The sequence below is a fragment of the Rhinatrema bivittatum genome, chromosome 3 (assembly GCF_901001135.1).
Source record: "Rhinatrema bivittatum chromosome 3, aRhiBiv1.1, whole genome shotgun sequence".
NCBI lineage: Eukaryota > Metazoa > Chordata > Amphibia > Gymnophiona > Rhinatrematidae > Rhinatrema > Rhinatrema bivittatum.
In genome coordinates, this window is record NC_042617.1 from 160,303,524 (window position 1) to 160,315,563 (window position 12,040).

A 12,040-nucleotide genomic window follows, 5' to 3' on the forward strand; every position below is an offset into this window, starting at 1 on the left:
AAACACCTTCTCCTAGCCTAAAACCTCGGGAAAGCAGGTTTCAAGTATCCGAAAATGAAAAGTTGTTGTTTGTAGATGTTAACGGCCTAATTTTAATTCCCCGGCAAGCACCAATACTGGAAGATATGAATGTGGCTAGGCCGTATGCACGCCAAGCGCATTTTCAAAGCAGTCCAGCCACGTGCGTATTTCCCGGTAAGCGCGGAAGAACCGGGATTCAAAAAAGGGGCGGGCCAAGTGCGGGGTCTGGGCAGAGGCCAGCTGGGAGTGTTGTCCTGGTGAAGAGGGCACCAGAACATATCGCTGCTCAGGACAGCAGGTAAGTTCCAAAATAAAAACATTTAGTTTGTTGAGGGTGTTTAGGGGTCGGGGCAGAGAGGGGAAAGGGAGCAAGGTTACCTAAGGGGTTTAGAAAGTCCGATCCAATAAAGCAGCGGACTGGGAGGGAACTGGGGAAAAGCCAATTCGCGTCGGCATGCGTTTGTTAAAAAATTCCCTCCCCTTGCATGCGCGGGTATTGGATTTTATAAAATGTGTGCGGCGATGCGGTAAAACTACGTGCGGTCATATACATGTGAATATATGCCACTGTGCGCATGTGTTTGAAAGTTATCCTCAGTTGTTTTTTTTAGTGTTGGTTCCTTGTTATAATCACTTGTCTCCTTCTCACTTAAAGATCCATGATGCTATTTTGTTTTTTTAAACTTTGCAAATAAAATCACTTGAACCAATGCAGCTAATTCTTGTGTTGACTAATACAGCCTCTGATATTAATATTCGAAAATCACAACAGAACTTATTTAAAAATAATAGTATAATTAAAGCCGTAGGCTCATATAAAAACCACAATGTGATTTATCTTGCAATGGTGAAACAGTTGATGTTGTCAACTAAACAAGAATGACCAAATACTGGCCACGTTTCGATTGTTTCTTCGTCAGGGATATCAGTGCGGTTGCTGCTTGTATTGTGCGAGGCTCTCAAGTTGTACTTCGGCATCAAGAAAGTGAAGAATAATAGGAAGAGACAAGTGATTATAACTTGGAACTAGCACTAAAGAACCTAAGGGCAATAACCACATATGATATTCTCTCCTTACATGTTTATCAGTTGTTAGCACGCTTCAACTAACTGTACCTTCATTAAAGTGATTTTATAGCCATTTGTTAAATATATTTTCACTTTATTAAGTGGTTGCGTATGCAAATAATTTGGGTATAGCAGGAGGCATAGCAACCAAATTTTGGCTTAGAAATCTTAAGGGCAGATTTTAAACTGTCCGTGCGTGTTAAATCCAGACTTTACGCGCATGGCCGGGCCTTGTGCTCGCTGGGCGAATTTTCCAAGAGGCCCGGCCACATGCATAAAGGCAGTTACGCACACAAGTGCCGGGCTTCCTGGAAGGGGCGGGCCAGTGGGGTGAGGGCGGGCCGGGACAGCACTATGGATAGTTGTCCTGAAGTCTCGTGCGCCGGCAGTCAGCCAGCGAGCGCAACTTTACTTCAGCTCAGGAGCTGAATTAAGTTGTCAAACAAAGGAAAAAAGGTAGGGTTTAGGGGGTGGGGAGGAGAAGGGAAGAGGGAGGGAGTATGGGTAAGGAGAGGTAGGAAAGTTCCCTCCAAGTCCGCTCTTTAATTGGAGCGGGCTGGAAGGGAACTGGGGAAGACCTGAATGCGTCGCCGCATGGAAATTGCAAAAATCACCCCCCCTTGCACGCACTGCCTGCGCATATGTACGCGGCCCACGGATTTTCCACCATGCACACACATATTGTTGATTGTCTTTATGTAATATACTAGATTAAGGGGTAGATTTTCCACATGTGCACGCCACATCCATGTGCTCGCACACATGGACACGTCTATTTTCTACCATGCGTGCGCCGGGAAGCGCGCGCACATGGATGTGGCGCGCACATGTGGAAAATCTACCCCTTAATCTAGCATATTACATAAAGACAATCAATGATATGTAATAATTTCCTTTGATTAATGTCAAAAAAGGGTGCTGTACATATTGAGAATTAAAGAAAATTACAACGTGCACATATTAGATTTTGCCAGTTCCTCCATGCTTGACTACTTTGCATTGATTTGTTACAGTAGGTTCACTGCAACTTCGCACCCTGAAGAGTTAGATTCCCAGCAGAAGATTTCAGCTATGCTTCTACCCAAAGCAGTCTATCTGAAGCAGCATTTCAATGCGATGGACTCAAAAGCTGCCCCAGCTGAAATGCTCCCTCACTGATGAGGGAGCCAGGAAAATGTATGCCACCATACCATCTTATCAAAGAAAAAATGACATATTTGTCTCAGAGTTTTAGGCCATGTCCCAGGTACCCTACTGCTAGCTGTCTCTCTGATCCTTTTATTAGGGAACAGTTCCAGCAGTTCGTGATCCCCTGCGAAGGTCCAGGAAACTGCTCTAGCGCCACCTGGGTGAGAACTGGCGGTTGTTTCTGTGTTGTGCTATAAAATGCATTGGTAAACAGTAGCCTTTCTAAAAAGGCATTCCAATTATTTAAAAGTGTACCATGCTTAAAATAGTATGGTGCATTCAAGGGGATGATTTAGGCCAAACCCTGCGTTACAATCAGTCATGGTATATTTAACTGCTGCTTTGTACACAAATATAATCATTACTACCACATAATTGTGAAAACTGAAACAAGCCTGCCGAGCAAGTGGTAACTGCTCAACACTGCTAAAACTGTGCTCTGTTACAATTTGCCTAGTTGAGAAATGAAAGCATCTTCAGTACTAATGAAAAAAGGACTGTGAATGGCCGCAGAAGACTCCCCCTGTCCTCTCTTTGCATCTCCCTTAGTCTAACATATCCCATGGTTACTTATCTGTTCATTTCTGAAGCGACTTCAGATTAGTGGCTGAAGGGAAGGAAATGTTAAAGAGGAGAGATAAAGAGGGTGAAAAGTGCTAGGAGTCAATTATCGCATAATTAATTTATTACTAATTCAATAAGCTTATTTACTTTTTTACTTTTTTCATGTTTAATATGACTTTTACTTCTTCTGCAATCATATTTGGTGTTGCAAAAACAGCAAAACAAACATAAATACAAAATAAATATAATGCCGGTACAGGATGTGCCACATTTTAAATCGGAATTCATTATTCAAGCAGAAAATCATCCTGGTGAAAGGCACTCCATTTACTAGCGATGGAACGGATGGGCGCGCTGTGAGGTGAATTTTAAAAGGCCATCACGCGCATCAATTAGGGGATGAGCGAAGAAGACGGACTCGCGCAGGCCCAGCAGATTTTAAAAGATGCCGAAACACCTGCATATCTCCCACAGAGCGCACATCTCAAAAGGTTTCAAGAAGGGGCGGAGCTTGGGCATGAACCTAAGGACGCGCACATAGAAAAACTGATGCGACCCGGCCTGCGCTCAGGCTGCCTGCTGCATAAAACTTTGCTTCTGCTAGGAATGACGTGTATGTCGAAAAAGAAAACTAGGCAAGGGTGCTTGAAGGACCTCTCTCTTAATTGGGTGGACTGGGGACAAAGCAGTAAAAGTGAGAATAGCGTCAGCGTGCGCCCCTTTTAAAATCCCCAGGTTTACGGGGCAGAAGCAGCATTTGCGCACGCATGTACACACCTGTTTGAAATTTTGCACACGCACGCGTGTGCGCCGCCAGGCTATTTTCTAACACGCGAGCACATGTTATAAAATGGCCGCATCCCTGGGTGTGGGCCGAAGTATGGGCGGCATGCTCACCGGTTTGGAAAGCTGCCGTCTGTATGTGCTCACTTCAGTATAAACTCATGGAAATAAAAGCATCTTACGCGCATTTTAATCATACTGCGCATTTACTGCACATTTATAGCTTAAAGAAGCAAATGTGGAAATGGAGCTTTAATTCAGGAGGAACAAAACTTAAAAGCCCTTCAGTTAGTGGTAAATTGGGGGCTACAGTTGCAACTGAAACGAATTTGGGCAGAGTAGAGCAGCCGCATGCCCTTATTTGCCATCTGCCTTTTACCAGATGCTCCCCATGTCACTGAACAAGATGCTTCCCTGGGCTCATTCACATACCCCTTCTGAAGCCAGGGGGGGGGAAGGAAGGGAATGTATGAAAGATGTGGTTATGTCACAGGGGAATTATAAACTTTTTTTTTTTTAATGTTTATGAACGATTATTACCACTATTACTTACGTATGCAAGATGACAGCGTGGGATCCGGCACAAATCCTGGCTTGCAAGTGCATCTGTAGCTGCCCATGGTATTCAAACACTCACCATTGGGGCAGACCCCTTGCAGCCGGCATTCATTAATGTCTGCAAGAAAAGAAAACAGGGGGGTAGGGTGAGACTGAACCAAATAAGACCAGTTTATGACGTTAGTTGCAGGCCTGCTCGGTGGCTGAGTGGCAGGAGCTGCTCACCTCCATCGACAGAGGGGGCCCTGGATTCGATTGCCTGGGTTCACACATCCTCTGCTCCCCTAGGTTAGCAGGGGCGGCCATCACAGCCCCTGTAAGGGAGGGAAACATAGACCCCCAGTGGCTGGATTTAGGGCCGGAAGGCGCCCTGTTGCTTGGCCCCCCCCGATCAAGGATGGTTACTGAGGTGACTGGACTAAATAAGTTGGAAAAGGGATATAAAACAAGGGGAGGAATCCCTTGATAGAGGCAAATGAAGGTTCATGGTACCAGAACCCAGCCCCAGTAACAATTAAGCGGGAACGCCAAAGAAGCAGGTGGAAATCGTGGGACTAAATAAATAAAATACACCATTTGCGTTTATTGTCAACTTTACACCACTGGGGTCACACACAAGATTGCGTGAGCTTGTACTTCTGCACAGATTAGTACACGACTATTCACCTCTGTATTAAAATGGGCAGTGTGTTAGCCTCATGCCAACAGAGTATTAAATGGTACAACTATTTACCAATCCGGGCAGTCAAAAAAAACCCCAAACCATGTCAACTAAGGTTACACGACCCCGCAACAAGCGCAGAATTCCTCTGCTTTCTCTCCACCGTTTCACTGGCACCGTTCAGCTGAGCTCGCGCAGAAGACCATGAACGGTCGTTTTGACTGCAGAGGTTAAGCTCTGATGCAGAAGATTTCCTGCCAAATTAGCTGCCAAGAAGGCATCTGCATGAGTCATTGCTTACCAGTCCAAGTCAATCAGATCCACTTTGAGAAGGGAAATTCCTGAATTAGATTAGCTATTCATCTACGAGGAGCGAAGCTCAGCCGCCAGCCGGTTTATTTATGGCAACTAAGAAAGCACAGAACAAATCCCCCGCCAGACATCAGTCTGTCATGCAAACAAAGGATGGTGCGCAGGCAGGAATAATTAGAGTGATTTTGAAACGGCCTGCACAAGCTTAAGTCTGTAGGGGTTTTTTTTTACCCGCAGACTTCAGCCATGATTTTCAAAGTGGCGGTTTATGCGCACAAATCTGCTTTGAAAGTTTGCGGGATGTGTGTGGAACCCTCCCCCGTGCCATCCACGCACAAAAATACATCTGCTCGAGTGTGGGCGCGACTTTCTGCTTGTGGATTTACGAGCATACGTTCGAAAATCAAAAGCGTGCGCCTGAAACCTTTTCCCTGCTACAACTCTGCCTACCATGCACATAAAAGCTATGAGGGAAATCCTCTCTCATGAGGACTTTTACGTCCCATGCACCCTAAACTCATTTTCAGATAGGGATTCATGCGCAGAAACCGTGCTTTCTTCAGACCAACCATCCTTTTGAAAACGACTCCCCATGTGTGTAAAACTGAAGGCCATAAGCAACAGTAACTCCAGCTAGGAATGAAGACACTTCTCTTCTTACCATAGATTTCCTTGAAATAAAACTTTGAGGGGAAGGCCCCTATACAGATTTCTTTATCTCACAGCAACAAAACCACCTCCGTGCAATTTTTGTGACTTTAAATGTTTCTACATTATGCTCCAATTTAACACTGGTCAGAAAAAACAATGCCTATTTTTTCTTCTTTTAATGTTGCTTTGTCTTATTTCTTGTATTGTACTTGGGCATTTACTAATCAAGTGCAGAGTGGGCACTGGCAGTGAAAACGTTCATTCAGTGTCTTAACCCTGTGCTTCACTTCTCCTCTAAAGGAAGAGCTGGGAAATGTGAGCAGGCATTTCCATCTCAAACACCATTCAAGCCCTTAACCTTTCTGCTCATTTTGCCAGTCTCCTTGGATCCCTCACATCTGTAAAGGACAACTCAGAAATATTGAAGCCAGTACTATATCTATGGACATCGAAGCCTACAAATTATGGAACAGAAAAATGTTCTCCCTACCAGAGATGTTCCCCTCCCCCACCAAAGACTTTAAGAACATACTAAAACCATATTTGTTTGAATTGGCTTTATCATTATGAATGTTTTTACCTCGTCAACTCTCAGGGCTGTGAATGGGCAGTGTGGAAGAACGTTTAAGTAAATAAAATATCGTGTTTTCGTTTGTTTCTTTTCAGTTAACGGTAGATTTTAAGACTGGCCCGCGGGCGTCCGTGTGCGCGCGTGGCTGCCAGTGTGCGCACATGGACGCAGCGATTTTATAACATGCGTATGTATGTTATAAAATCCGCGACCCGTGCGCACGACTGCCGTCTCATGCGCATAAGTGGGGGGGGAAACTTAGTAGATGCATGCGGCGACGGAGTAGGCCTTTTCCCAATAAAGGAGCGGATGGGTTTTCTGGGATAATTTTGAAAGGGAACATATGGCCATACTTCCCCATTGAAATTTAGTGTAAAGTCTCCAGGCACATTAAATAGAGGATGCGCAAATATGCCAGGCTTGCACATGCCGAGTGGATTTTAAAAGCCACCTGGATGCCACTGCATGCACATTTCGGAACTTCTCAATAAGGGACGGGGCATAGGTGTGGTCTGGGTGGGGCTTGGGCAGTACATGGGCATTTCGATAAGTCAGGGGTGGCCAACTCCAGTTCTCAAGATGCACAAATAGCCCAGGTTTTCAGGATATCCACAATGAATATGCATGAGATAAATTTGCATGCATTGCCTCCATTTTATGCAAAACTATCTCATGCATTATTGTTGTGAATACCCTGCAAAACTGGCCTTGTTTGTGGCTCTCTAGGACTGGAGTTGGCTACCCCCGCGATAGCTGAAGCAGAAATTTGCATGTAAATATTTAAACAATCTGGCACACACTGAGGCCACCTGCTGCATATCTTTACTTCTGCTACGGATGGCCTGTAAGTCCAAAAAAAAAACAACAAGAAGCCATTTCGGAGAGGGTTAAAAGGTCTGGGATAAGTGGGGGGTGTACAGGCTATCAAATGGGGGGGGGGGGGGGGAGGATTTGGAAGACCTAACTGTTAAGTGGGCGAACTGGCAAATGTGTCAGTGTGTATCCCTTTTATAATCCCCCACTTATGTGGTAGAAGCCTGATTTGCGCACACAGGTGCACATCCACTTAAAATTAGGCACACTTGTGCACGGCCAGGCTATTTCATAACATGTGTGCGTATACATGCATGTGTTATAAAATAAGCAGGTCCCTGGGTACGGTTCGACAAACACATGCAGATGTGCACCTGCGCGCCAGTTTAAAAGTTACTGCCCCTATGTGTAAATGTGTTTAGATAAAATAAATCTTCTACAACAAACATCTCTCTGAAAAAATTATGAAACTCCTATCCTTACTTTTCTCTGTGATTTTGCTCAGTAAAGCAGGAGACCGTTACTGACATTGGTATTGTGGTTAGGGATTCAGATTTTAATGTTTTAACTGATAAACACAGATAAAACATCCCCAATGCAAAAAAAAAAAAAAAGGCTTTTTATTCTCTCACCAGGTCCCTTGCCTGCCTTGGATCTTTCACTCTGTTTTTGGGCATTTTCGAGATGGTCAACTCCTCAAATGCACAAATGTATGTATTGAATTCAATTAGAAAAGGTACACAGCGACGGTAACCGTGCTGCGATAACACCAATAAAAACTGGGGTTTTTTGTATTCTCAAAGAACTCTTATAAAAAGAGAGATCCACATTTACAATTTATAATCACCTAAGAGCAGAATCCCTAATTATGATACAACTGAAGGGAGAGAATGCCATCAACCCCAACTTGCAGACTGCATGAGTTGCAGTATGTTTATCCCAAAAGAAAACTATAAATGAATATGAGCAGTTAGAAAATGAAAAGGATCTGAAGTGGATTCCTCCTGCTGAAGCAGAAAGGAAGCCCATTAAAAAAAAAAAAAAAAAAAAGTTTAAAATGTAAAGGGGCAGGTCCAGTCTGTCCACATCCTGAGAGTAGTTACAAAATGTCTGCCTTTAATTATGATTAATAAATGCACAACATAGTGGTATCCTGGTATTCCTGAACTTCCTATGTTCTGAACATTTGCTGCTTGATTCATTCTGCATGTACACTTGCCCGAGCAGAACAGCTATTTCCAATTTTAGTACCAATGTTGGGGATAATTTTCAGACTGCATGCTTTAGGCCAAAACCCACACATATATTTTACCCATGGGCTTTGCATCAATTTTTAAACAGAAAGGACACGCAGCTGAAGCCGCACGCCAAAGGGGTACACCCCTTCTCTCATTTCATTCTCCCTCTATCCATCTATGGGAAGGAAGCAGAAATCTAGAATCACTAAACCAGCTGTGATTTCTAATCCTGCAATTGGTCCTACTGATGGCTTTGCCCACTGTCCAAGGATAAATACATCTAATGATATGATTGGTGAGGACCCCACCTCCTTCTTTTCCAGCTATCAGTTGCTCCATCTTTGATAACCAGTGACCAAGATAAGCTCTTCGTCCACTGAGTGGTGAATTTCCCAGACTGTGAATGTTTTCCTGTGCCGGTTCTGGTTTTACAACTTCATGTGTCACAGGAATGGAAGGTAGGAGAAGCACCTGCTGATCCAGCTAACTTTTCCCCCGAATGATATTTGGCAGGTGGTATCTCGCACCGAGAACACCTTAGTGCGGACTGCGACTCAACTGTGTGATTTTTGATGGGTGTGACATTCAAGTTAACTGAATGCGAGGGCCATATAGAAGGGGGTACAGTAGCAAACAAATGTATTAAAAGAGCAAGTTACCATGCAGCAGGCCACTCAAGCTTCTAGTATTAAGGATCAATTTTACCTGCATAATAAATCAGTCATTAAAGAATTTGGTAAGATCAAAAAATGTACGTCTTTTAAATTTTCCAAGGATCAGATTTTTGTCAGCTTATGGATTGTTTTAAAAATATGTACATGAAGTGTTGCAGATCGCTCAGGATAAAGTAATTTCCCTTTCAGAATGCTATTACTTGCTGGAGTTTAAGTGAGTGACTAGTATTGTGGAAGGGGAAATATAATTATTTCCTTCTTTTAAAAGTAATTGTGTCAGATTTTTTTTTACAAACCTCTAATGACAATATCACAACCAAGACAACCTTGCTTATATCCTTTTTGTTGGAGTCTGATAAAGACTTGGCTATTTCTCAGTATCTGAAATAACAAGAAATGATTTGTGGGCAAGTTTGGAAATATTTTCTGATGTTTCTAAATTTACTCAAGTGAGGAGGAAAGCTTGTTTTGAAATGAAACAAACTGTAATTGATATTGGAGGTACTTTTTATTTCCATGTAAAACGTTTGATTACTTTTCAAGGGAGTAAATTTGTTTTTTTTACGAGCTTTACTCACACAGGGCGCGCGCACATGTACACTCGATTTTAAAATCTGTGTGCGCTGAGCTGCACTGCCTTCTCCTGTTCCCTCCCCCTTCCCCTAACCTTTCCTTCCCCTAGCCCTACTCTAACCCCCCCCCCCAACATTTTAATTTTACCTTTTGCGCCTGCCTTCGCCCCCAGACCGCCCCTTTAGTAAAGCCCCGGGACTTACACGCGTAACCTTTTTAAAATCCGGCCCACAGAGCGATTTCTTTTGGCTAAGACACCCAGTCAGAAGTAGTTGGGGATTATTGAAATAGGGTTCTATTATATATAATATAATATATATAATTTGTATCAACTGAATTCACCTTACCTGCATTCACCTTACCTGCATCCCTTGATGGGGACTTGAATTGGATTTCATTGTATTTCCTATTATTGTTTATTTCTTAATTAGTTCCTTGTAACTACTTTTTTTTTCTCCTTAAGTTTTGACTCATGTAAATGATTAAAACTTAATAAAGATATAATTATTTTAAAAAAAGGAAGGTCACAAGAAAGGAGAACATCAACTTGCAATGGCAGGAAGCTGGAATCTGCTTTCTAGGTGCTAAGTTATGCCCTCGTACCAAGAGTGTGTCTCCAGAGAAGTGTATCTTGAAATAGGGATAGGTATATTGTTATCGGTAATTCAGTGATTAAAAAATATACAGGCCGATACAGTAAAGTTCCCGGACAGCAGGCGAGCGCCCATTCTCCCGGTGCGCGCACAGGCCAGTGGCCTGTGCACGCGATACAGTAAAACAAATATTTAAATTAGGGCCCACGGTAAAAAGAGGCACTAGGGACACTAGCAAGTCCCTAGCGCCTCTTTTTGGACAGGAGCGGCAGCTGTCAGCGGGTTTGACAGCCGACGCTCAATTTTGTCAGCATCGGTTCTCGAGCCCGTTGACAGCCACGGGTTCGGAAACCGGACGCTGGCAAAATTGAGCGTCCGGTTTTCAACCCGCGGGCTTATTTAAAATTTTTTTTTTTTTAACCTTTTTTAACTTTTTTAACTTTTGGGACCTCCAACTTAATATCAAGCAGTATACTGTATTGATAGTTGAGTGGATGGTGATCACCTATATACTGGGAGGAGCAGGGTGTGGTGCTCTTGTAAGTACCAATGACATAGGAGGGAACCAAAGGGTACATTTAGAACCTCTAAGGGTAGCATTCTCAGTCCTTTCCAGTTGCAGAACTGAAATCAGACAGAAGTGATGCTGGAGTGGCACTATATATTAAGGATAAAAATTCTGTAAGAAAAACAACATGAAAGCTCTATGGATTGAAATTCCACACATGGAGGTTGACCAGTATAGAAAAACAGACTACTTAAAAGTGAAGACAGAATAATTATGGGAGACTTCAATTGCCCAATACTGACTATGAATATTTTATCAGGGCATGTCAGGAAGGTTAAGTTTAAAGAGGCAGTAAATGATCACTAAATCGAGCAACTAATCCTGAAGTTGACAAGCTGAAGGGCTACTTTAGATCTAGTTTTCAGTGGAATGCAAGGAGAAACAGTGGTGCAGCCACTTGACAGCAATGATCATAATGGAGTCGATTTTAAGACCTGCGCACGGTTCCTGGTGTCAGCGCACGCATGTTATAAAATACGGCTCCCGTGCGCACATGTGCGCCAGATTTTCATGTCCGCGTGCGCATGTATGGGCAGGTAGCCTCCTCCAATTAAGGAACAGACTGGGAGGGAAATTCCCTAACCCTACCCCTTCCTATCTTTTCCCTTCTCCTCCCTGACCCCTAAACCTATCTTAGCTATCCCCAAATTTTTTTTATTTGAAGCTTACTGCTCCTCTGGAGCAGAAGTAAACTCCGCGTGCCAGCCAGCTGCTGGCACCACTTCCCCGAGACAGTGTCTAATAGTGCTGTCCCGGCCTGCCCCCCGCCCAGACCCCGCGCCCAACTCGCCCCTTTTTTTTTTGGCCTGGAATTTTCTGCGTGGAACCCCCAAATTTTATGCACACAGGGATTTAAAAATTCGGCCAAATAGAATCAAATTTGAAAGAATCACTGGAAGGAGAATAAATAAAATTACTACAGTAGCATTTAATTTTAAAATGAGAGACTATGATAAAATGAGAAAATTAGTTAGGACAACACTAAAATGAGCAAGTATGAATGAAAAGTCTGCATAAGGCATAGAGATTCTTTAAAAATACCATTTTGGAAGGCCAGATAAAATGTATTCTACAAGTAAAAAAGGTTGAAATCAGAACACACACCTGCCTCAAAGGCTAAATGATGCTGTGAAAGAGGTTTTGTGATCCAAAAAGTAATCTTTTAAAAAAACAGAAAGTAGGATCTAATAAAGAAAAATAGAAG

General features: G+C 43.2%; 1 protein-coding gene across 7 annotated transcripts in view; it reads right to left on the minus strand.

The window, feature by feature from the left end:
• LTBP1 (latent transforming growth factor beta binding protein 1) overlaps window positions 1-12,040 on the minus strand; it is a 737,653-nt gene that overhangs the window by 323,722 nt on the left and 401,891 nt on the right. For all 7 annotated transcript variants that reach the window (XM_029593891.1, XM_029593888.1, XM_029593890.1 and 4 more), the window contains one exon: window positions 4,178-4,300. In XM_029593891.1, the coding sequence (XP_029449751.1) occupies window positions 4,178-4,300 (123 nt within the window). The remainder of the gene's footprint in view (window positions 1-4,177; window positions 4,301-12,040) is intronic.